The 26672-nt window shown below is 40.0% G+C and overlaps 1 protein-coding gene across 1 annotated transcript in view; it reads right to left on the bottom strand.

The window, feature by feature from the left end:
* The window catches only part of slc4a1ap (solute carrier family 4 member 1 adaptor protein), a 137963-nt gene that overhangs the window by 53341 nt on the left and 57950 nt on the right, over window positions 1-26672 (bottom strand). Inside the window, exons 7-10 of the mRNA XM_072551149.1 lie at window positions 17863-18023; window positions 15451-15520; window positions 8458-8647; window positions 5594-5705 (exon numbers count right to left, since the gene is read on the bottom strand). Coding sequence (XP_072407250.1) covers window positions 5594-5705; window positions 8458-8647; window positions 15451-15520; window positions 17863-18023 — 533 coding nt within the window. The remainder of the gene's footprint in view (window positions 1-5593; window positions 5706-8457; window positions 8648-15450; window positions 15521-17862; window positions 18024-26672) is intronic.

The following is a 26672-nucleotide window of genomic DNA, read 5'->3' as shown; positions in this document are numbered from 1 at the left end:
ACATTTGTCACCCTTCACCTTTGTTAATGCACCATTAAATTAAAACTGAAAGATTAAAACAGACGTTCATATATTTGATTAGATTCCCTACAGTGTGGAAACTGTAGCTTTAGCTTTATTCAAAACCATATTTGCACATATCTAACACATTCCACATCCTTAGGGTGCCGCAAAAAGGTTTATCTACTGTGAAGCATTCAAAGTACCTGACTGAATTTCAATTGAGGTGGACACAAAAAGGAGGTATGAAAATTAGTGCCTTCAGGTGGTGTGTTGATCTTACTGTTCCTGCTGCTGGCATTTTTCCATAGTTTGCAGATACATGCCACCTGATTTGGAAATAAGGCCAATAATTATCGGCTTACTGTCAGCTCATTGAGGGGCACTTTGGAATTTTGATGAAAACACATTGAGTAAGAGACTGTATTGTAAGTGACAACCTAATGGGGATGGCGTCATGGCCTCATCACTAACTTAGCAGGGCTCTTAAAAGGGGACATAGTGAAGGACTATTGACACACAGATTTCATTGGGTGGTAGAAGTTGTGCTAGAGTGTAGTGCCGAAGGGCTTGGACAATGGAAGAGATTGTGACCCTCTCAACTCGGGGTTATACGAGGAGCAGGTTAGGATCCAGAAATCATTGAGATTACAGCTAAATGCAAGTAAGGTAACAGTTGATAACGAGATTACAGTTCTTTGATTTTGGGCTAAATGGCAAGGAGAATCAACTTCCTCAGTAACAGAGACAGAGCTCTGGGCATGAGCCAGATGAAGGTCACTGAGATTTAAATCTTTGTCTTGGAAGAATTCACAACTTGCAGTCCTACTTATCACGTCCTGCCAGTAGCTGTCAAACTCACCGAGTCCTTGAGCAACGTCTTTGGCTCCTTTCAAGAATCAGCAATGGACCACTTTATCTCACAGATCACAATGCCCTACATTTATTGGATAATAAATAACTTTCAAATAGATGGGGCCTTAGAGGCACAAAAGGCAGTGAGTTTTGTCTCCATTACGACAATTGCCATAATGTAGGGTATTATCAATTGTGTGTGGGTGAATGGCCAGTGAGTTTCATCAATAATTATAAGTATCCAGCTCCCTCAATGTTCATTTGGCTTGCAAATGCAGGAGCTTGCCTTTTGGGGCACCATTATGTGCATGCTCATTGTTCCACTAGCTGCCATGACTCCTGCATTGTTGGCAGCCCAAAGCATCACAGTTCTCCACTCCACCCCCAAACCTTGTGGACGGAAGCTAGCGAACAAAGTTGTTCCTTAAAGAGATGGTGACTCACCTTCTGCCGAGAGAGAATCACAGAGGCACAACAACCAAAGCTATTTGTTCATAAGGACCACCATTGGATTGGCCATTGGGCTACTGAATACATGGTTCTGGTGCTTGGACAGATCAGGTGGCACCCTATACAACGTTCCTCACACACAGTGGTGTCATTGCATTGTGCACAGTGTCTGTTGCACTCACTATAACATGTTTAGATTTGATTAGATTACTTACAGTGTGGAAACTGACCCTTCGGCCCAACAAGTCCACACCAACCCGCCAAAGTGCAACCCAGACCCGTTCCCCTACATTTACCCCTTCACCTAACACTATGGGCAATTTAGCATGGCCAATTCACCTAACCTTGTCTAGAAGGTTGTGGACCTTGAAATGATATAGCTCATCACAGCAATAGGGAGCAGGTATGTAATAAAGATATTGCAGAGTGAAGAGGTGCACAGGTCATGTTGAGTGGTGGTGGGACTAGTGCAGTATTCAAAGGTATCATCAGTTCAGGACTCATCTACAATCAATTGAGCTCTCCTGACCCCACAGGGGTTGGCCTCTGGAAACCATTTGGTTCGTCTGAGAACACTTTCACTGAAGATACAAATCATGAAATAATGAATAATACATATCTGTCCAGGTGTCTCATTGACCCCTTTCAAACTCTTTCCTTTCCTTCACCATGTCTTCCTTCTTTTCCAGTCTTACCACTGAAAAGTGAAAGCTCACACTTATGAAATCATGTTGTCAATATTTATAGGGTATCTTAAAGGTGCACACTTACAAATAGGGTGTGCTTCAGTGAACCACATGATGCTCTAGCAGATTTAATGCACTCTGTTCTCAGTGAACTCTAAACCATAAGCAACATCTGATGGCCTTAGATAAGGCAGCAGCATCCTTCTCTTTGGCATCTGCCTGCAGCTGATAGCCATTGTTCTTGTCACCAAGCCCAAATTCACAGATGGTCCCTCAATCAGAGGGATCAAAAGGGCCACTGATGAAGAATAGTGGCTCCCTTGACCTCCTCAATGACTGCCTCAACCCTTCAATGGTGCCTCAGCCATAATCTATCTTCCTGGTGCTGTGGCAGGATGCAGATATGTCACTATGATCAAAACTATAGGTGATACAAGGGAGATCATCGTAAAAACTCTGGCAGAAGCCACTTAAGTGCTGAGGTATCCCAATTCAGTTGCCCTTGGCATGTTGCAAGCTGGGTGGGATGGGCAATGCACTCCAACCCCTTCATCTACAGATTGCAATAACTTTTCATTCTCTCCTCTGAGTTACCTTTCTCCATTGCTCACTTGGATCTACACAACTATGGCTGTTTTCATGGTAATGATGTGGTGAGCTGCAGCACACCCTCTCCAGTGACAGCCCTCTGCTGGTAGGATTTGCCTATTTTCCTCATGCAAAGACAAAGATTAAGAAAGAAAGAGAAAATAAGCCCTGTTCATCCTTTTGACCAGTGCCTTTACTCATAAACCTAGGAAGCTGCAAACACGGGTTTCTGTGTTCAGACGCTAAGCCTAACTGAGGTGGAATGCAGTCTGTTCAAATAGTAAATACCCTGGATTGTGCTCAGAAACAGCATGTACTATCAGGCTGAGGAAAACTGAATAGTCAGAGGCTTGCCAGAGACTCAGGATGCACTCATCTTACCAGAATGAAGATCACTGCACCTTTTCTTGTATTGCTTCAGGCTACATTTCTGTTGCTTATTGTTTTGCCCAGTGACCGTTTTGTGAGGCTGCGTGGGCTTCCCCTTCTTCTCTCTGGAAAGAGGCCTCCCTCTTCTCTCACGATCTCCAGGAGAATGTATGAGTCAGCATTTGAGAACCAAGCAGCATACCTCTACCTCAAGATCTGATCCTATCTCTCAGGTTCTTGAACAATTTATTTCCCCAGACATCTGCCACAATTGGTTTAAAGCAGGCTTGCATTTCAGTAATCCTGTCTGCATCCTGCACTCATTTACATGTTCACTCAATCTGCTCTTCAGTCAATTAGTCCGCCACTGGAAAACGTGTGGGCTGTGGCAACTTGCTTCTGAATCAGTTCTAAACCCAGAGGTACCATACCGCCCATCATCATTATTTTATCTCATTGGGGAGCCTAAAACAGTCCTCTACAGGGGACAATTTCATAATAAAAGGGATTCCTACTTAAGGTGGAGATTAGGATGAATTTCACATGTCAAAGGGTCATTAAGTGTATGGAATTCTCTCCTCCAGAGCACAGTGGAGGCTGCGTCTTTGAGTACATTCATGGTTGAGTTAGACAGATTTTGGGAGGGAGGCAGGGAGTTAAGGAATGATCAGCTATGACCTTCTTGAACGGTGGAGCAGACCCACTGGGCGAAAAAGCCTGCTTCTGCTCCTATTTCTTGTGATTCTCTGTTATTACACTACCACCCCCCCGCCCCTCCAAGTTCAGACATCCATGCTTAATTTGATTCGCCCAACATTTAACCCATTTCCTTTCTCCTTTTGGCTCTCCTTGATTTTGAGGAGAAGCTTCTTGCTGATTAAAAATAAGGTAACTGAAGCTTAGTAATGAAGGAAGCAGTGTGATACAACCTGGTTAATTTCCAAAATGCTATCACATGTCAAAAATAGGAAGTGAACTCAGCCAGAGGGCTCAAAAAGTAAATGGAAAGAATGCTGATTTGTAACAACAGCAATAAACATATTTAAACATGCAAGATCTGAAACTTTGTGCAAAAACAATCCACTTTATCTTCCCTAATCCTTTTGCTATTTATAAGGAACGAACGACTATCAGATATAGATGTGACTTTGGCTTGGCTTACTTCACAACTCACCATGCTATGAAGAGATGAAAACTAAACTCAGCAGTTAAAAACAAAAACTACTGAGGTGTGAGCAAAGCTTCAATTTACCAGCCAAGATCAAGCAGCTAAGTCATTTACTCCTACAATGAATATCTAGTTAACTGTCAGCGAGAGGGAAAGAGGAGGCAATAATTAGTAGCCACAGTAAGATCCTTACAGTTACCATTGGAAACACAGACACAGCTTATTTTACCCTGTGGCTCAGTCCAATCTCATAAGTAATTTAAAGTTCTGCAGCTAAAAAGGTTTACTACCTCTTTAGCTATCAATAATTCAGATGATAGATTTTCATGTTAAATAATCAAGCTTCTTGTCATGCTGCATAAATATCTCATTTTACAACCAGAGCGGCCTGTGGGGGGTTTTAAATTCTTAAACACATAGTGATCCAATTTGTTTTTACTGAGGCACTCATCTTTAAATCACTGCTACAGGAGAAAGGGGGAGAAAACACCAATATTTTGCCAGTTTGCTGGATTAAAAAAAATGTAGGAAGATTTGGCGAAGGACCCCTCAGGTATCATCAAGGCCACCATATTTAAAAGAAAGACAGGCATTTTGCATTTTTAATTGGCTTGGACATCCAGCAATTCACAGCCAAGGATGTGATGCATTGCTGTACTCACCTCCAGGAATGGCACAGTAGGTTTGAAGGCCTACTCCACTTACTCATTTGTTCAAAATTTCTCTTGATCCTGTGCTTTTGACAAAGAAAGTACTCATGTGGAATGGGAACATTGGCAAGGCCCTAGATTAGATTCCCTATACTGTGGAACACAGACCCTTCAGTGCAACAAGTCCACACTGACCCTCCAACAGTAACCCACCCAGGCCCATTTCCCTCTGATTAATGCATCTAACACTATGGCAACACCAATTCATCTGACCTGCACACCTTTGGACTGTGGGAAGAAACCCAAGCAAACACGGGGAGAATGTGCAAACTCCACACAGCCAGTTGCCCGAGGAAGGAATCGAACCCAGGTCCCTGTGCTGTGAGGCAGCAGTGCCAACCACTGAGCCACCTATTCGACTGAATGGTCAGTTTCTATACTATAAGCACTATGCAATTGACTTTAAAGGGTTGTTGAGTTCAGCAAAGTCTCAGAATAAAACTGACAAAGATAGTTTATACTGATGCTCGATTGGGTTAATGACTGTATCTGCACAAATGTTCATTCAACTCCTTCATCGGATCTCGGTAACTCTTTTAAATTGGAGCCTTGGCAAGGTCGTTGACACTCATTCTCAACAAAATTTAAATTTAAATAGATAAAAACAGATGGAATAGATTAACCAGTGAATCTTCCATGGCATTGCTATGATTGCCTAGTTGTTAAAAGAATATTTATGTCCCGGTAGTAGTAGTCAAATTATGTCAACAGCAAAGTGTGTAGAGTAAGTTCTTCATTAGATAAAAATCATATTTCACTTCACTTACCCCAATGGTGCCTGTCTTCAGTTTATACTTTTTTCCGCCCTTCATTGCCCCAAACATGGGCACAGCAATTTTCTTAGGTTTGGGTTCTGCATCTCCAGCCTGACTTGCAATCCTTGGAATAAAACGTTTTCTTTTAAACTTAAATCATCTTCAATACCTTTCCCAAGTTGTATTATCCAATTAAACTTTTAAGTAGCAGGAATTTCAGCTCATGCAAGTTGTACATCTATATTCATTCTCATTCTGAAACTTATCTTTTTATATAAGAGTTTTCCAATACCCAATACTGCCCCCTGCAGTATAAGAAACTGAGACTTTGTAACTCTCACTAATGCCATTTTTGGTATTAAATAAAAAACAAACATTTTAAAGAGTTCCATGAGTTTTGCATAAAGTGGGACTTTAGGTAATGAAATCAGGAACTCTCCAAACCAGCAGTGGTCTGTTGGAGATTGTCAGACTGTAGAGCCACAACTCGACTTTGCATGCTTGGGCTGGGGTTGAGGCATCAGTTTATTATTAACAATTAGCTTTGCTACAAGTACATAACTGTTGCGTGAGGATTGAATCGAGTCAGATCAGAATTAATGAAATAGCCGGTCAACAACCCATCTGGAAAAAATACTCCCTTAACGTATGGAACTGCACCTCCTCACAAGTCATCACCATCTTCAGGATTAGCATGGATGACGTCCCTGATGACTGAAAACTTAAATACTGAGCAGCTGAATCATAAAGCGTCAGCTGTAGCACGGTTGGTAGCAATCCTGTATCACAGTCAGAAAGACAGAGTTCAAGTCTCACTCCAGAGACTACAGCACAAAATCTTGCATAGCATTAAAATTGTGCTACGAGAGGAAACTGTATGAAGGACAGAGAATTCACAGATTGTGCATGCACATGTGGGAATGATTCTTTACAGGATTACTAAAAGAAGTTCTCTATCAAATGATTAATCAAGTTGAATTTGATATCCAAAGCCAAGTTATGAGAAGCTAAAATTCCAACAGCTACCATTAAAAATTAGAAAATCTACTGACATCTTATGGTTCAGTTATATCATCTTCAAATACTGCAATGAGTGACTGTTGATTTGCTTTAGGTGTCAATATGAGATGGCAACAGGTGGGGAATTTCAAGATTTTTATTCAGCATGGTAGAGACAAATGGTGCATGTCTTAGTCAAAATAGTGTTTTCTTTGAGTTGAGCATGCAGGTAAAAGCACCACTTCAGTCTTGTTGACCTTTGTCCACTTGATGGTAGAAGTCAAAAGGTTACTCACTGCAAGATCCTAGCCTCTGATCTGGTTTTGCAGCCACAGTATTTAAATGACTAGTCCAGTTTGGTTTCTGGTCAATGGAAACCCACAGTATATTGATGTTGGGGAACTCAGCAATGTTAATATCACTGTATGTCAAGGGGCAATGGTTAAATAGTCTCTTGTTGGAAATTATAACTGCCTCGCACCCGTGTGACACAAATATTACTCATCAGCCCAAGCCTGGATGTTGTCCAGGTCTTCCTGCATTTGGATATAAACTGTTTCAGTATCTGAGGTGCCCCAAATGGTGCTGAACATTGTGTAAACATTGTCTGATCTTATCAGACATTGATGAAGCAGCTGAAGATGGTTAAATTGACTCCAGCTGGGATTCTTTGATGCTAAACTCAGTCAAATGCTGCCTTGATGTCAAGACCAGTCACTTTCTTCTCACCTCCTGAGTTCAGTTCTTTTGTCTATATTTGTACCAAGATGCACAATTAGCCAAGGTTGCTAGATTAGGGTTTAACGTATGGAAAAATTAGCCCTGCTTCTTGCTATTCCAAAGTAATCTTTTTGAGATTCTATTTTCTAAATGTCAATTCTAGTATTATATGAATCTAAGTAAATTGCAGACAGTATTTTCAAAGTCCCATTGCCAGCATCTGGGCCTTGAGCAGCACATCAGGAACACAACGTATTCCCGCAAAAGTTCTGCCCATGAATGTCAATGGCAGGAGGTTCACCAATGATTTTCCAAAACTTTAAGGCCTGGATGCATTTAGGTCTCAAAAAATTCCTCTCCATTCTTGAAAATTTGAAGCAAGTTGAAGCTTTGTGATGCAAAATTACTCATTATTCAGAGAAGTGGGATATTTGATAGGCCTTTTGTTTCTATCTCACTCCCACCTGAGGTTACCTAAATAAATAGTGAGATGAAATTAGATGTTGATAAAATGTGAAGCTGGAAAAGCAGAGCAGGTCAGGCAGCATTGGAGGAGCAGGAAAGTTAACATTTCAGATTGGCACCCTTCATCAGAACTCATTAGGACTCAATTAGATGTTCCTTGTCTCACCATTTGGATAATACTATCACGTATAGTAGTTTATATTCCTTTGAGGACAGAAAATTAAAGGGCGATTTAATGAAGATGATTAATGAGTTGACAGAGGGAAGCGATTTCCTCCAGTGGGGGAGTTCAGAACAATGGAGTGTGACAATATCATCGTCATTAGGAGAAAATCAGGAAGCATTTTTCAGACATAGGAAATTTCAAACCTTGTCTCTAAATAAAGTCTTGAGAGACTGGGTAGGGCAGGGTGAGTACCAATACCAGAAATGATGGATTTTTCTTATCAAAGGGTATCATGGGGTATGGATCAAGATGGGTAAATGAAGTTAAGCGACAGCTGAGTCACTAAGTGAATGGTGAAACAGTTATGAGAGGTTAAATGGCCTAGACATGTTCCTCCTTTTGGCAATGAGGGATTAGCAGCGTTGTTCAAGTGCAGAGGGCAAACATTATCTATCTACTGACGTAACCATATGTAGATTGAATGACAACACTGCAATAAAAGTTTAGGACTGCATACTTGACTTACTCCATTTTCAGCTCCGGTAGATCTGCTGGTGTCACTATCTTTATTAGTTTCTGTAGCCTTTGCTGCTCCCTTTTCAGTTCAAAGGATTTAACGTGCAATTTCTTTCGAGTGACGCTATCTACTGTTGCTCCTGTTCGGATCTTGGTCATGAAAGCATCCAAAGGATCTTCCCCAGGGGCTTGCACACAGTCTGTGATGAAAATGACAGCACAGTTTAAAGATAAGCATTTGAATCCTTATTAAATTGATAACAATCTGAATGATTAAACTCAAGATCTAGTATTGATAAACTAGTTTGTCTTTATATTCCCCATACTTTGTGCACTTATTTGGATACTGCACCCATTTCACAGGACAGATAAGAATTCAAAAGTTAGTTTGATCCATCACAATTCAATCAAAATGACTCAAAAATCTACCTGTCTCCTTCTCCAGGGAAGTTTTCTCTCCAGAGTTTCACATCACAGAATGATTGCTCTTTGCAAAGCAGTTCTAGATACACAAGATGCAGACACATCTACTATCTCACTGCCTTCCTGAAACACTTCTCTTGGTTGCAAAATGCTAGATACTTTGTTGAATTTAGAACAGAGAACAATACAGCATAGAACAAAAACACAATTGATACACGAAGTCCAAACATTGTACCTTGTTGCTTTATAGCTGTATATCCCTTTTCTAAAACTTTTCACCTTATATGGTAACTTCAATTTTAAGGCCACAAGATGTGGCAGAATAGACAATAGGTGCAGAAGTAGGCCATTCGGCCCTTCGAGCCAACACTACCATTCATGAGGAACGTGATTCTTGATTGGTAAGGGGATCAAGGTTATGGGGAGCAGGCAGAATACGGTTGAGAAATAAATTAGCCATGATCGAACAGCAGTGGAGACTTGATGGGTTGAAAGGCCTAATTCTGCTTCTATTTCTTATGGCTTTATTCATTTGCCTTCGCTTCCTTACCCATATACATTTCGCTTTTTAAATATTCATGTAATTCCCTTAAAAAAGCTATTACAAATTATGCACATACTACTGTTTTTGGTACAATCCTCACAGCATATCAACACTGTTCATTTGGTGATGATCTATTGCAAACCAACCATGAAAACTTTTCCTTAACCTCTTCATCAACATATCTGAATTTTGATAAAATTGTGGGGATTCCTTTTAAACTTTTCATTTGTTCATAAAAGTGACATCCATTTTTTTCAAGTTTCTGCCTCATACCTTATCCTGCGTATTGATAGCCCTCCATGACTGAGGCACCTTTTTGAAGTAGGGGACTCAACTATGTTGAATTAAAACAGGCAAGACTAACTGGGTCATATATCCTATACCTGATGATGCCTAGCCTGCGATCTATTCAATAATTTGCACAAGTTTAGCATCCCATCATTGCTTTTGTACTCTGTACCATTATTTATAAAACAGAAGAGCTTTTATGAAGGTTTTTCTTTAGAAAATGAGTGTCATCAAAAGGACCTCTTAAAGAACTATGGATCCGACTTCTGTATTGCTTAGTGTATGATCACCATTATTCTGTCGCCTAAAATGATTGACTTCACCTTGCTCCACATTAACTTTATTAGCTGGTGTCCATTGAAATAAAAACCATCGATTTCAGAATATGAAAGAAGTCTCATATCTGTTGCGTAGGAATTATTCTGAAAATTGAATTTTACAAAGTGCTTTTAGTAACAAGGACACTTGACCTGAGCAATCTTTTTTCCTTTGACTGATCACAACACCACCTGTTAACACTATATCCCTCAATCCTTTCCTCCTCCTGTACAATATCCCATTACTTGCTGAATCCATTTACATAATCTACTTCATTTCTTTGACTGATGATTTAGATTAGATGATTCGCTACAGTGTGGAGACAGGCCCTTCAGTCCGCACTGACCCTCCGAAGAGCAACCCACCCAGACCCATTTCCCTCTGACTAATGCACCTAACACTATGGGCAATTTATAATGACCAATTCACCTAACCTGAACATCTTTGGATTGTGGGAGGAAACCGGAGCAGCCGGAGGAAACCCACGCAGCCACGGGGAGAAACTCCACACAGTCAGTCGCCCAAGACTGGAATGGAACCTGGGTCCCTGGTGCTGTAAGGCAACAATGCTAACCACTGAGCCACCATGCCACCAGTTCCTGCTTGTTTTGTTTTTTCCTTTCCTGATTCATTGTTACTTACATTTATTAAACTTTGGGTGAAAAAGCTTTTTCCCTTTTAGTTTGAAATTCCTCATTTCCAAATTTGCATCTTCAAACGTTTGAGACTTTCACCCCGAGTAACTTGTCCAGATTACTGACCACGTGGGTCCTGTATAGACTTCAAGGAAACCATTAAAGACTCTGTAATGAAGCTTTTCTCATGCTGAGTAATTGAAAACTTCAAGGCAATCTCTCATAGCATTGCAGCTGTGGAAAACATGCAACAGGGCAAAAATTGTGGATATTCAAAGGGATAAATTTCTGTGCATTAAAAGGATTTGTGGAGTGGAACATTTTTTAGAACCATTATTCCTTTAGGATACACTACTCATCACACAATTCATCGACTGATTGTGGAAAGATGTGGGTGGAGGAAAAGGGAAGAACAGACAAGAGCGGGAGGAAGAGTGCGAGTGTGTGGGGCACGGTTGGTATTGAGATTTATTATCATGCTGTTCCTGTCTGCAACAGGAGCTTAGGTAACAAATCGCCTGGAGGTCAAATCAATAAGATGATGCATGGCAACCTCCACAAAGCACAACCAAGGGCAGATTTAAACTTAGAATTGTTTTGCTCTGAGAGATTCATTCAAAACTAAACAGCAGAACTTAATCTGCGTTTCATTGAGATGCACAATGCAGAATTTTATACTAGTCGCCTTTTGTCAGATTAAGTTTTGTGGTCCACTGCAGAATCTTAATTGAGACATGTAAAAACACAAATAAATAAAAAGTTAGCTACATTCAAATGTGCGCCTTTTCACATCAATTAATATGTTCTGCTATATGTTTTTAAAATGTTTCAATGACAAAAATGGTATTTTCTCTACAAATAAAATGTTACTGTCGGTGTTGGAACCAATGCATAGGAGCATTTTGCAGAAATACATTTCGACTCATTCTAATTGTCTGTAGACAGGGCTATTATGAAACAGAGTCATAAAGCTGTACAGTATGGAAACAGACCTTTTGGTCCAACTCATCCAAGCTAACGAGATATCCTAAATTAATCTAGTCCCATTTGCCAGCATTTTACCTATATCCCTCGAAACCCTATCTATGCATATACCCATCCAGATGCCTTTTAAATGTTGCAATCGAACCAGCCTCCAACACTTCCTCTGGCAGCTCATTCCATCCATGTACCACCCTCTGAAAAAACTGCTCCTTCGGTCGCTTTTATATTTTTAAGCTTAAACCTATGCCCTCTAGTTCTGGACTGCCCCACCCCAGAAAGACTTTGTCTATTTATGTTATCCATGCCCCTCATGATTTTATAAACCTCTGCAAGGTCACCCCTCAGCCTCTGATGCTTCAGGGAAAATAGCCCCAGCCTATTAAGCCTCTCCTAATAGATTAAACCTTTCAATCTTGGCAACATGATTATAAACTTTTTTTGAGCCCTTTCAAGTTTCACAACATCCTTCCTGTAGCGGGGAGATGAGAATTGAATGCAGTATTCCAAAAGTGACCTAACCAATGTTCTGCACATTGACCTCTCAACCTCAATACTCAATGCACTGAACAATAAAGGCAAGCACGCCAAATGTCTTCTGGTGCGCAAATCCACATTCAAAGAACTATGAACCTGCACTCCAAGGTCTCTTTGTTCAGCAACACTGACATGTTTCCTGTTAGGCAACTGACATCTGGCAGTACCCATCCTGTCCCTCCCTGATCCCTATATTATTCTATGTGAACTTCTGACTACCCTACTCCAGTAGCTAGCATTCAGATGTGAACCATTGCAATGAGAGTCAGCAGACCCTTTGTTTATGGGTTTCATCATAGCAAGGCTTCATGCTACTTTTTCTCCTAACACTTTCCAGAATAAAATATTGCTGGAAGAGCACCTAATGACATGCTGAGTGAGATCCTTTCCCAATAACACTAATACTCTCAGTTTATTTTACCTCCCCACTGTCTGTTGACTCTAGCTTTAAGGAACGTTAGATTTATTACCTTAGCTCCTTAAAAAAACACAAGCAACGCTGTTAGTATCTTTAGAAGTGATATTTCAAGGGAAATGAAGGAAAGGTAGATAAAAGTAATTGAGGTACAATTCAATCATGGCCGCACCAAACAGTGGGATAGGTTCAATACCTATTGCTGATCTTATGGACTAGATTTTATGACGGGAGTCAGCCATTGAACCACAAGGTGATCTTTTTTATTTATTCACTCATAGGACATGGCATCGCCGGCTAGCCATCAATTCTTGCCTGTCCATAGATGTGCTCGAGGTGGTGGTGAGCTGACTTCTTGAACTGCTGCAGTTCGCATACTGTAGGTTGATCCACAATACCCTTATGTTCTTGGGCATCCTTGCTTAAGGTTTGGAAGTGCCTGCTCACTTTTCTCCCCAAAAAATGTATTTAAACCATGGTTTAACGCATTTACATGCTACATTTGGTTTTAGTTCTTGTATTTTTAAAAAATACAAGTCTTACATTTGAAAAAAGGAAAACAATGAAGAAGCTAATCTTATCTAAACAACACAATTGTTCTCAAAATCAGAAATTACTGGAAAAGTTTAGCGTAGAGTCATACAGTCCAACTTGTCCATGCCAACCAGGTTTCCTAAACTGAACTCGTCCCATTTGCCTGCATTTGGCCCATATCCCTCTAAACCTTTCCTATTTATGTACTTGTCCAAATGTCTTAAAATGTTGTAATTCTACTTGCTTCTGTCACTTCTTCTGGCAGTGTGTTCAATTTCCACATCACCCTCTGTGTGAAAAAGTTGCCCCTCAGGTCTCTTTTAAATCTTTCCCCTCTCACCTTAAACCTATGCCCTCTACAAAGGTCACTGGACCTAAAACATTAACTCTGATTTCTCTCCACAAATGCTGACAGACCTGCTGAGATTTTCCAGCAATTTCTGATTTTGTTTCTGATTTCCAGCGTTCACAATTCTTCGATTTTTCTTCATTTAATGTAACTGTTCTGGTGCTTCCTGCCCAAATCAAAGCAGGAGATGCAATTGACAGAGGAAGCCCCACCATAAAGATAATTCTGTGAAGAAATAGTAATTAACAACCTTTGGTCTTGGATTCTTTATGAAGTTGCTCCAGTCGACATTTTTTCTTCTCAGCCAACACATTAAAGCACATTAATGATGCTTGTGGGACATAGCTGAGAACAATTTGACTGCCTGATATTGTCTTTAAGAAAAAAAGTGACAACATTTTAGACTACTCTGAAATACTGTGGGATATCCTGAAAGCACATATACTAATGCAAGTTCTTTCCTCTTGATTTTATTTTCCAAAAGTGCTTCCTCATGGTAAAGTATTTTACTGACAATGATTTACTTTTGAAATGTAGTCCTTCATAATGTAGTCACCTGCACACAGCAAACTCTCATGAACAGTAGCCTGCGTTCCTTTGGTGGCACTGAGGCAGGAATATTGGCCCAGATGTTGGAAAAAAAGTTGCTTATCAATAAAAAAAAACACAAAATTGGTGATATCCACCTAAACACAGACCCATTTTGTTGCTTAACACATAATTTGAATAATAGTATCTCTATGAATGCAGTATTCTCTCAGAATTGCACTGAAAAGTTCAACTTAGAATCACTTGTGACCTAACCGGTGAAAACTTGAAACTTCCCAGCCTTCAACTTTGCCAGATCTCAACAATCTTACAACTGGTTTGCTGAGACAGCTACTGAGGCTGACTGCAAAAGTTAAATAATCATTAGTAAATAATGTAAGTAACTACTTAACATTAGCTCCTTATGTTCAGATTTTTCACAGTGCCAGACTTAACAGTAATATCTTTTTCCTTCAACCAACACCACCTAAGGCTAAACTGTTATTATCTAATGATCATGCTTAGCATCTTGATTGTGCAAGAATGGCTGCAGTTTTTACATGCATCCCAATTCTTGTTGTGCAAAGTATCTCGGGAGAATTTGAAAGATGGAATCATAATACTAAATACTTACAAGTCAACTGGTTTCTCATCACTAGTTAGGATGAAATGGTGGGGTCATGGTAATATTATTGGACTATTAATCCAGAAGTCCAAACTAATGCTCTTGAGACATGGATTCAAGTCGCACTATGGCAGTGGATGAATTTATGTTAAAAAAAATGGAAAATAACATACCAGTTAATTTAACATCAGTGGTGGGAAAATGCTGGGGTCTATTACAAAAAAAACACGATGACAGAATGTTTGGAAGGCCTTCATGGGTTTGAACAAATCTGCATGGTTTTATGGTGGCAAATACTGCTTAACAAATCGACTGGACATTTTTGTGATGTAACCAGTAGAACAGATAAGGGTGAACCAGTGGATGTGGTTTATTTCAATTTTCAGAAGGCTTTTGATAAGATCCTTCATAGCAGGTAGTGGGCAAAGATAAAGAACATGATATGGAGGTTTGTATATTAATTTGGATTAAGAATTGATTTACAGACAAGAAACAGAGAGTAGGAATAAATGGGTCTATTCTGAGTGGCAGGCAGTGAATAGTGCAGTACCACAAGGATCAGTGCTTGAGCCCCATTTATTCACAAGCAAGCAAAAAAAACCCCACAGCCATTAAAGTTATAGCTGAAATTTATCCTACCATCAGTGCTACAACAAAACTTTCCATCAAGCTCAAGATTTCAGCTGAATTCTTTCTTTGACTTGGAAAAGGCTGGTGGTGCAGATTTTGTTTAAAATCTCAGTAGCAGCTCAGTAGAGCACTAAAGCAACATTCTATCATTCTGGTTCATTCATACATATGTTCTCATTCAGTGGTCTATATTTACCTTTGCCAGACATTTTCAACTTGGCTTCAACATCAGAAAGCTCTTTCTGCACCTCTGTTAACTTGGCAACCTACAGGAGTAAAGAAGTGATTATGTGCACAGAATGATTTTGTTGGAGAACACAATTGCCCAAAACCAATAACCAACAAGAGATGTGCAGCACAAATGACAAGGTGTTTTTAAAAATAAAATTACTTGACTGAGAAGCTGGAGAAACAAGAGTAGTCCTCTTAAACTATTTTCAATGCAGTTTATACTGGAAACAATGACCCCTTCCACCCAATATAGCTCTTCTCTTCTCCTAGTAAAGGACCCTGACATAATACCCCTTAAGCCCAAATGATTATTACTGAATTCCTCACCCCACCACCCATAATCAACTATTACCAAATCCCATGCCCCATTTTCCAGCCATAATTATCTGAATTGGAAGCAGGTGTACTATTAAATTGGTCAACCTGACATTTAGTGGGGATAAAATCCATAACACATTTACAGGAGTAATTCAGATTGAAGTTGTTCCTTTAATGGCTCAATTCTTGAAGACCTAGTCATACTCAAATAATTCTTTCTAATAAGTTTTGTCTGGAATTTTGTATAAAGAAGAAAACGGAGTGTCATGACAGACTGTAAGAATCCCTGTTGCCACCACTGGGTAGCACAGCCAAATCTAAGGCCATTTTATAACTTCCAAATGTAAATACTTTGAAGTGTCTCCGTCTCGCCCCCATTAATTTTTTCTCCTCTTGCTAGTTCTACAGGTTCCAATATCTCTTCCAAAGGGTATCACTTTAGCATAAATCTGGATGGACAGCAAACTGATTGAACTGGTGAAATTGAAAATGAATAACAAACTACCTTCACCCAACATTTGTACATGCACAACTCCAGCAGGTGGTGCTAGTTAGTAACCAGGGATTGGAATTCAGACTAATGGCCTCACTGGCTTGATGGACAGGGCATCGGCTTACTAAGCTAGTGATTGTTGGTTCAAGTCCCATGTGGGATGCAGTGAGTATTGAGCACATTTGTGGTGCAATGGTAGTATCCCTAACTTTGAACCAAGAGGCCCAGGTTCAAGTCCCACCTCTTCCAGAGTTCTGTAATAACGTCGCTGATCAGGTTGATTAAAATAAATTGAAAACCAGACTGGAAAACCCATGTGGTGCCATAGTACTCTACCCCTGAGCCTAAAGGCCTGGGTTCAAGTCCCACCACCTTCAGAAGTTTGCCATAACATCTCTGAATGGGTTGATTTCTGATCTAGAGATGAGCCAAAACATGCCTGAAATCAAGACTGACATTTCACAGTAACTGCAGAGCCACAAGATCAGTTAATGAGTTCATATTACAGTCTAGTAGTGTCCATACCTCCAGTCTAGTAGACCTGGGTTGATATTCTATTTGCATTTCTCAACAGGTTGATTTGAAAAAAAATCAAAATTAGCTAACTGAGCATTGCCCAGGCCAGCAGGTCCATGGCAGGGGGTTCCCACATGTGAATTCCATAGAGAACTACTGACATGATTTATTATGGTTCCTCTTGGATTTGTGCTCACTTGGAATTATTTTCATCAATTTATTTCACTTGTTGGGTCAGCATTTATTGCCATTCCTAAAAACAGTTAAGATTCAACCACATTGGTCTGCGTTACAAGTTAAATGCAGTCAGACCTGGTAAGAATGGCAGGTTTCATTCTCTGAAAGTGATTAGTGAACCAAATCGGCTTTTATGACAATTGACAGTGATCGCATGGTTACCACCTGGCTAGCTTTTAATTCCACATGATTTTGTACTCTAGGCCTCTATTTATAAAGCCAAGTGTCCTGAAATCCTTTAAAAACAACCTTCCTTGCATGTTCTGCCACCCTCAAAAACACATTTCTGCAACTCTTTTAAAATTGCATGCTTTAATTTATATTTCCTCTCCTTCCTTCAAACAAACAGTCAGATAATAACAAAACACAGACTTATCTTTAAATAGTCTCAAAGACTGATATCAATGAATAAATCTATAAATACATTGATGAATGATTTCTTCAAGCAAAAAGTAATCAACTTAATGGAGAGGTAAGGAGAAAACATCCCATAATGTTTTGAATAATGTAGATACTGTGTATAAGGGAATTGGAATCTCTTTCTGGATGAATGAACCAAGATCAATGAAGGTCTTTCTACTTTTTGCTACAGGATAATCTTATCTATTACCCAAAGGGAGGCGTCACTATTGCTGCAACAAACTCAGTGCTATGGTTGTACAATATAACCTGGGAACAGTGTCTCCCATTATTCTTTTCTCCTACCTACCAAATAGGAAACATACTTTTCATGGAGCCCTTGAATGTCCATGAGACAGCTATGTTCTTTCTACAGTGAGCATATAACTGCAAATAAAACTTTAAAATTCTTACCAAGGAGTCATAAGTTTCCACTTCCTCCTCTACTTTTCCTGCTTTCTTCATTCTGTTCAGCCTTTTCTTTTCAATAGCTCCTGTCCGATCCAAGAAAGTATCTTCATCACTGTCATAGAAATCCTCTGCTTCCCAGTTTTTAGATTTTCGCTTCCGAGAAACTGGTAAGGAAATAAATTGTCAGGCTTTTTAAAGAGGAATAATGGGGTGGCCGTTTACAATTACAGACCTTTCAACTAATGATGAAAGTCCCTCCCACCTAATCAATGTGCGCGTGTCGTAGTGCTGTAGTGTCTGTGAATAGGGTTCTAACAGTTCATCAGCAAATTGGAAACCAGAGTCCTTTCTGCTGATTACAGCATGCTGAGCAATGTCCAACAGTTCAGTTGTTTTTGCTGACCCTTTACCCAGAGATGACAGCTGAATATCACTAAATCTTCCGATTTAAAATGTGTTAACCTTGCTGCTCACATTACGCTAACACTCCAACTCCAAATGAGTGCATAATGACATGCTCGTTTCAAGAAGATCACAGCGGCGTTATGGCAATGTCACTGCTCAAATAATCCAGAAGCTCAGATGAATGTTTGGGGTCATGGGTTCAAATCCTTTGTAAGGCCCATCTGGTACATTAATCTCCTTTAGCAAAGGAAATCTGCCATCCTTCACTGGCCTGGCCAACACATGGCTCCTGACTCATATCAATGGCTAATTACCTACCATAATGGAAGAAAGCTTTCATTCATCCTTTAGGAGTTAAGGGTGAAAATATCTTGGTTTGTATTCTGTGATTCAAGATCAATAATGCATTGGACACAACAGTGTCCTTTTGTGCCTCCTGACACAGAATGAATCAAACTACAGTACTAATAAATGAGAATAATTATTTTTAGACTGTTATGGTGATTTACTTAAGTAAATAGAATGTGCAAATGGGGCAACATTGTGCACCAAGCTGCATTCTGCAAAATATGCAGTGGGTAATGAGTAGGGTGGTTAATGAGAGTACAGTTTTTTTTCTAAATACTCACTTGTGGGACATGCTTATTGCTGGCTGGGTCAGCATTTATTGCACCTCCTTAGTTGTTCTCGAGAAGGTGGTGTGAGAGCTGCCTTCTTGAACTGCTGTAGTCCATGTGCTGTAGGTAGACTCAATGCCATTAGGGAGGAAATTCCTGGATTTTGACCTAGGTACACTGAAAAAACACAGTGATATGTTTCCAAGTCAGGATAGTGAGTGGCTTGAGGGGAACTCATAAGTGGTGGAGTTCTCATGTACTTGCAGTCCTTGTCCTCCTGGAAGGTAGTGGCTTTGGTTTGGAAGGGAATGCCTAAGAATCTCCACAGTCCATCTCATAGATGGCAACATTGCTGATACTGAGCGTCAGTGGTGGAGAGACTGGATGTTTGTGGATGCGGTTCCAATCAAGTCGGTTCGTTGTCCTGGATGGTGTCAAGCTTCTTGAGTGTTATTGGAGCTGGACTCATTTCTCCAGGTGAGGAGTATTCCAATACAAGAATTGTGCCCATTACTGATTGTTGTCAGACTCTAAAGAGTCAGGAGGGGATTTACTCACTGCAGTATTCCTAGATTGAGCTGTTTTTGTAGCTAGAATATTTATCTGGCTGCTTCAATTCTGTTTCTGGTCAATGATAGCTCCCAAGATGTTGATAGAGGGAGATTTTGTGGTAATAACACCACTAGTGTTAGATTTTCTTTTATTGATGATGATCATTGCCTGGTAAATTTCTGACTCTGGAATTATTACTTGCCACTTTTCAGCCTAAACCTGAAAATTGTCCAGATCTTGCTGCAGTTGGACATGAACTATTTCAATATCTGAGGAGTCGTGAATGGTACTGAATAGTGTGCAATCAGCAAAAAATACCATTTCTGACCTTATGATGGAGGGAAGTTCATTGATGAAGCAGCTAATGATGACTGGGCTAAGGAAACTACCATACTCTTAGTAAACTGAAAAGGATGTAAAAAGAGTTACAAAGATGTTACTGAGACAAGGTTTGAGTTATAAAGACAGGCTGGATTGACTGGAACTTTTTCTCTGGAGATAGGTGGCTAAGGGGGGACCTATTAGAGGTTTATAAAATCACAAGGGACATAGATAAGGTGAACTGCCAATATCATTCCCTAGGTTAGGGGTCTCCATAACCAGAGGGCATAGGTTTAAGATAAGAGGGGAAAGATATAAAAGGACATGAGGGGTAACTTTTTCGCACAGTATATATGGTACGAGCTGCCAGAGGAAGTGGTTGAGGTGAGTACAATTACAACTTTAAAAGGCATTTTAACAGGTAAATGTTTAGGTAAGGGTGAAAGAAATAAGAGTCAAACGCAGGAAAATGGAACTAGTTCAGTTCAGCAAATCTGGTCAGCATGGGCAAGTTGGGGCCGAAGGGCTTGTTTCTATGCTGTATGACTCTATAACTCCTGCAGAAATGCCCTGGAACTGAGCTGACTGATGTCCAACAACCGCAACCATCTTATTAAGTATCATGCATGACTCAAAACAGCGAAGAGTTTCTTCCTGGATTCCCATTGACTCCACGTTTGCTGGGGCTCCTTAATGCCACACTTGATCAAAAGCAGCCTTGATGTCAAGGACAATCATTTTCACCTCACTTCTGAAATCCAGCTCTTTTGTCCATGCTTGAATCAAAGCTGTGATGAATGACCCTGATGGAACCAAAACTGGGTGTCATCAAGCAGGTTACTGCTGAACAGGTGCTGCTTGATAGCACTGCTGATGACACCTTCAGTCACACGATTGAGGATCGGAAGACTGATGGGGCAGTAATTAGCCTAATTGGATTGTCTTGCTTTGTATGTGCACGTCATACCTGGGCAATTTTCCTCCGTCAGGTAGATGCTATTGTTGTAGCTGTACTGGGACACTGGAGCACAAGTCTTCAGTAGTTTTTACTAGAATGTTGTCACAGCTCATTGCACCTGCAGTATCCACGCCTCCAACCATTTCTTGATATCACATGGATTGAATCGAATTGACTGAAGACTGGGAACCTCTGGCGTGGGCCGAGATGATCATTTACTAGCACTCCTCACTAAAAATTGTTATTAATGTAGAGAAAACTAATAGAGACTCCACTCTACACAAAAGCACCATTCAGTCCATCGCAGGCTCAAAAGGAAACACAGTTTCACAAAGCAATAACATTCCAACCAGTTGATATATAGTTTAGGAGATTAAGCGCATAATTACCAAATGGCCAATCCTCTCATCTTGGTTTTAGAAAGCTCTAGGCCTTAGAAAATGATTGTTCGAGAGAGATTAATCATTACGTGTATCAAGGCCCATTGGGATTCTAACTTTGTCAATCCTGAAGCATGTTGCCTGACCAGATCCAAATATAGTGATTGACATAGTAAGGCATAAAACAAGCACGAGGTAAACAAGTCAAAAGTTAGAAGGGAAACAAACATCAGACTTTGCAGTATAGAGATTACCTCACTTATGTGCAAATGAAACAAGGGTGACGTGAGAAAAAAAACATTTTCACAGAGCAAACAGTTAGATTATGAAATGCACTGTCTAGAAATATGGTGGATACAAGTTCAGTGGGGGTATTCAAGAAAGCATTGGATGATTATGGTGCGCAGGGGTATAGGGAAAAAGAAGATAAGCACTAGGTAACAAAAGCAGTACAGTCACAACAGACTGAATGGGCTCCTTTTGTGCTGCAACAATTCTGTGATTCTTCTGAGATTGTTGGATTGCCAAATGTACAAAGCCAATTGGGTTGGAATTACTTCAAAACTGAACATTGATGAGCATAACCTTCAATATAGGGGGTTGAAAGAATGACTCAAAATGGATTATCCAGGTTGAATTGTTAATCCAATGTGATTAGATTAGATTCCCCACAGTATGATACAGGCCCTTCAGCCCAACAAGCCCATATTGACCCTCCGAAGAGTAACCCACCCAGATCCATTCCCCTACCCTATATTAACCTCTGACTAATGCACCTAACACTATAAGCAATTTAGCATGGCCAATTCACCTGACCTGCACTTCTTTAGACTGTAGGAGGAAACTGGAGCACCCAGAGGAAACCCACGCAGACACAGGGAGAATTTATAAACTCCAACACAGACAGTCACCAAAGGCAGGAATCAAACCTGCTTCCCTGGCACCGTAAGGCAGCAGTGCTAACTACTGAGCCACCGTGCCACCCCAAATGGGCAATATATGTAGGATGCACATTGGAAACTGGATTTAAAGCAAAGTAAAGAGGTGGACAAATACTTTCAATTTAAATATTTGGTGGGTGAGGAATACATTAAACAGATTATCCAAACAGACAGTGCAGTTGTAAAAGCATCAACGAAGATTTCAAGACTAGACAGACATTTGGTAATTGGTACTGGAGAATAAATTTGGGTTTGGCTGCAAAGCAGTCTTAGCAATCTATATATTTTTTCTACATAGCCACCCCATTCTAACCCCAGGTATTTGACCATTGATGTTTGACTCATTGATTTTCACCAAATGCAGGGTCATACACAGATCAGCCACCTAAGATGCAGCAACAGCTGGTGCGGCTCTCAGTTACTCTTGCCAGGGGATCTGCTGTCATGCTATGCTGCACTCATCTGCTTTGCGTCATCCTCACATCCATTGTAGGCCATCTGCAACCAGTCTGTGACATCCACCATCCAACAACCCTTTCTCTGCCTTGTTCTCTTGAAGAGATCTCTGTAGTTTTTCCAATTTGATTAAAAAGGGACAAATACTGCCATTTTCTTTCCTGGTTGAGACGTTCAAAGATTATTTTGATCTTGCAAACAAGTGCCCCTATCGTTGTCTTTAGTCTGTATTTGGAATGTTTAGAATGTATTTACATTTCACAGGCCTCTATTTTCTTCCACAGATCTTTAGGTATCGTTCAGATTTCTGCGTCACAAAATAGATAAAATGTAGTATCTTATGCACTTTTTTTCTTGTTAAAAGCACCAATCCAATACTGTATTACTTATTGCAAAAAATGAAATAAACTAATCCATGGGAATAAAAGAAGATTTTTAAAAATTGTTGCGCTCCTTTCAACTATTTCTTAATAATTTCTTAAAACAGACAGCACTGAATGTACCTACTCCAAATAACTTGGAGGACCATCACTCTTACTCGGATAAGACTGTTATGAAGTATTGTATAAACCATGCTGATCGGCTTAAATAAATCAAAAAGTTTATGAAGTAGAGTCATGGAGATGCACAGCATGGAAACAGACCCTTCAGTCCAACTTGTCCATGCCGACCACATATCCTAATTTACCTAGCCCCATTTGCCACCATTTGTTTCTTATCCCTCTCAATCCTTCCTATTCATAAATCAATCAAATGCCTTTAAATGTTGTAATTATACAACCCCCATCACTTTCTCTGGCAGATCATCCCATGCATCCACCACCCTTTGTGTGAAAAAGTTGTTCCTTCGGTCCATTTTAAATCTTACCCCTCTCACCTTAAACCTATGTCCTCTAGTTGGAGACTACCCTACCCTGGGTAAAAGACCTTTGCTATTCACCCTATCCATGCCCCTCATGATTTGATAAACCTCTATCACGTCACCCTTCAGTCTCTGACACTCCAAAGGAAAATTGCCCCTGTCTATTCAGCCTCTCCCTATAGCTCAAACCCTCCAACTCCAGCAAAATCCTTGCAAATCTTTTCTGAACCCTTTTAAGTTTCACAACATCTTCCTTACAGCGCGGAGACCCAATTTGAATGCAGTATTCCAAGCGTTGCTTAACCAATGTCCTGTACAAGTGCAACATTACCTTCCAACTCCTTTACTCAATGCACTGACCTAGACAAGCATACCAAACACCTTCTTCACTACCCTGTTTACTTGTGACACCACTTTCAAGGAACTATGAATTTGCAAGGTTCCTTTGTTCCGCAACACTCCTCAGGATCATACCATTAATTCCTACCCTGACTTGCCCGACCAAAATGCAACACGTCACATTTATCTAGGTGAACTGCCATCTGCCACCCCTTGGCCCACCTGATCAAGGTCTTCTTGTATTCTGAGGTAACCTTCTTCACTATCTAAAACTGGACACGAAGCAACACAAAAATAAGTTTTCACAGCCTGCTGATATGGACATTAGCAGGAGGTTTAATCTGTTTATTTTCATTTTGGGGAAGTAGTTGTTTTAGTTTTTTTTTCACAGACCGCAGCAAAAACTGAACAATGGAAATCTGAATAAAAATCAAGAGTGCTGGAAATGTACAGTAGGTCAGTGACCATCTCAGAAAGAAAGACTGATTAGTCACCGCTTCAGGTTCAGAGTCCTTTTGAATCAATTTTGATCATTCTGATAATGCATTATTGCTGTTTTACCCATTCAGAATGGATATTTCTTCCTTCTGACATTTCTTTAAATTGAATCATTTGTTCAATATCTTGCATTGCTCAGGTTTACAGTCTAGTGAACACCATGCTCACCTGCTGTCAGTATTCTCTCTTGCTCGTCCCTCCCGCTAAGCTACAAAGTTCTTGAAAATACTTCACTACATTACAGATACTGTAAATGCAGATTGTTGCTGTTATGGCAATTGTATGATTAGCCAATTAGATACATGCTCATGTCGGGTAAGAATGAGAAAGGTCAAGAATTTTCTTCCTTTCTTGTTAAAGAGTACTCTGCATTGGAACCAAGAATCTGCTCAGAATGATTCAAATCGAGAACTCTGACTGACATAAGTTGTGTTTTATTCCAAGAAACCTATGGCCGACTGTATAATGGTAAGTTTCATGTCTTGTTATTGTCCATCACTTTGGATTCATAGAATAATACAAGCAAACAGTATCTTGATGCCTACTTGTATATCACTTATGTAAAAAAGAATTGACAGAATTGAGAGTTGCTGAATACAGAATCCATCCTACAAACGTGCAAGGTTAAACTACTCAACTGTATATGATTTGTGTAGCAGTGGGCTAAAATTATGCAGATACCACTTAATCGATTTAGTTTTAGTTTGGATAGTGATCAACCAGGAGGGCACTTCCCTCTCTCAAATCCTAGCTCAACATTTTCAACTTTTGTTGGAAAAGTTTGAATGTAATTATGGACGAAAACCTTTAAAATCACATGCATTTTGCAAGTTTTTACTACACAGTCAACATGTCTCAAATAGGTCATGCAGGTAACAACTGTTCAGTGATTTTAATAGGGAAAGCTGTTAGGAATTACTGGTAGACACAGTCTCAGTGTATATTACTATATCTTCTGTTTTTCTATGCCCCTGAAATCTCCTGAGACCAGGTAAAAGTATTGATCAGCTCCAGAACATGTTCTGCTCTTTTGCACAGATGTTTACAAATGCATCTCATTTTCACATTTCAGTTAGGAGGTGCTTAGTTTTCTATGTTGAACCAGCAGAAAATAGGAATTAGCCCGGTCAGGACATGTCAGCAAAATATCACATCAAACAAAGTCACACTTTGCACTCCCGAACATCCAAAAGAATGAGGAGGCTCCTGAGGAATGAGCAGACTGTCATTATCCTCACCATCAGATGAAAGCTAGACTATTTCCATAAACAAATTTGCTGGTTCTGCCAAGGTAATTCTGGTATCGTTTAAGTGGTGTTTGTCTACTCTTCTTTACCTTGATGCCCCCACAATGGAATGCATTCTATTTTCACTATGCCACTTAACATATCCAGAATCTCCGAACTGTGACTCATTCATTTTGTCTTCTGACATTTTCACTGCACACCATCTCCCCACGAGTTTCTGTTGTGTTATTGCCTACCCTTTTTTATCTCAAGTCACAGCTGCATAAAAGGGAGACATTGGCAGTTGTGAAGTGTGACATAAATAAGATTCATCAGTGCTGGCACCAGAATAAATGGCGCAGGTAAAGAGATTGTTGAACACAAATGTGTTTAATAGTCTGTGTCTACCACAGGAGCAGAATAAATTACTGCCCTGTGCATTCAAGCTTTAAAACCACAAAAACACAGGCATTATTTACTGTCTTTAGGACTGAAATGCTGAACCAAGAGAATAAAGTTGCTTTAATTCAGTTGCATCACATAACAGCATCCAGACTTACATATTCACATCACCCGAAGCCCTTTCCTTTCCCATACAAAAATATTCTGCTTCTCTCACTAATACTAAAGAAGAAGTGTGCAAAGCAACCTTTTGGGGTGGCATGTTGGCTCAGTGGTTAGCACTACTGCCTCACAGCACCAGAGACCAGTATCCAATTCTAGCCTTGGGTGACTGTCTGTGTGGAGTTTGCACATTCTCCTCTGGTTTCCTCCCACAGTCCAAAGATGAGCAGGTTAGGTGAATTTGCCATGCTAAATTGCTCATAGTGTTCACAGATATGTAGGTTAGGTCCATTAGTCATGGGTAAATATAGCAGAGTGGGTCTGGGTGGGTTACTCTTCAGCGGGTTGGTGTGGACTTGTTGGGCCTAATGGCCTGTTGGGATCCTATGATTCTTTCCATGATTCTTTGAAATATTTAAAACCACTGTAAGCAATGGGAGATTTACTTGGCTACACACAAATAAAGAGAACCAAACGTAACTTGAAGTCTCTTTAAAGCAAACTGCTACTGTTGAATCAACTTTCGGTACAGAAGAATGACATGCTGCTCCCAAGACAAGACCTCAGTCTCATTACACTACTGAGGCAGACAACCTTACCAGATTATTTACTGCCTGATGAAAAGTTTGATATGTAAATTTCACTGTTTTCTATTTGTCACAAGCAATACAAGAGCGAGTGTCAGTTAGCTTTA

This window comes from Chiloscyllium punctatum, chromosome 3 (genome assembly GCF_047496795.1).
Source record: "Chiloscyllium punctatum isolate Juve2018m chromosome 3, sChiPun1.3, whole genome shotgun sequence".
Lineage (NCBI taxonomy): Eukaryota > Metazoa > Chordata > Chondrichthyes > Orectolobiformes > Hemiscylliidae > Chiloscyllium > Chiloscyllium punctatum.
The sequence above is the reverse complement of the archived record's forward strand: the minus strand, read 5'-3'. Positions and strand labels throughout refer to the sequence as shown.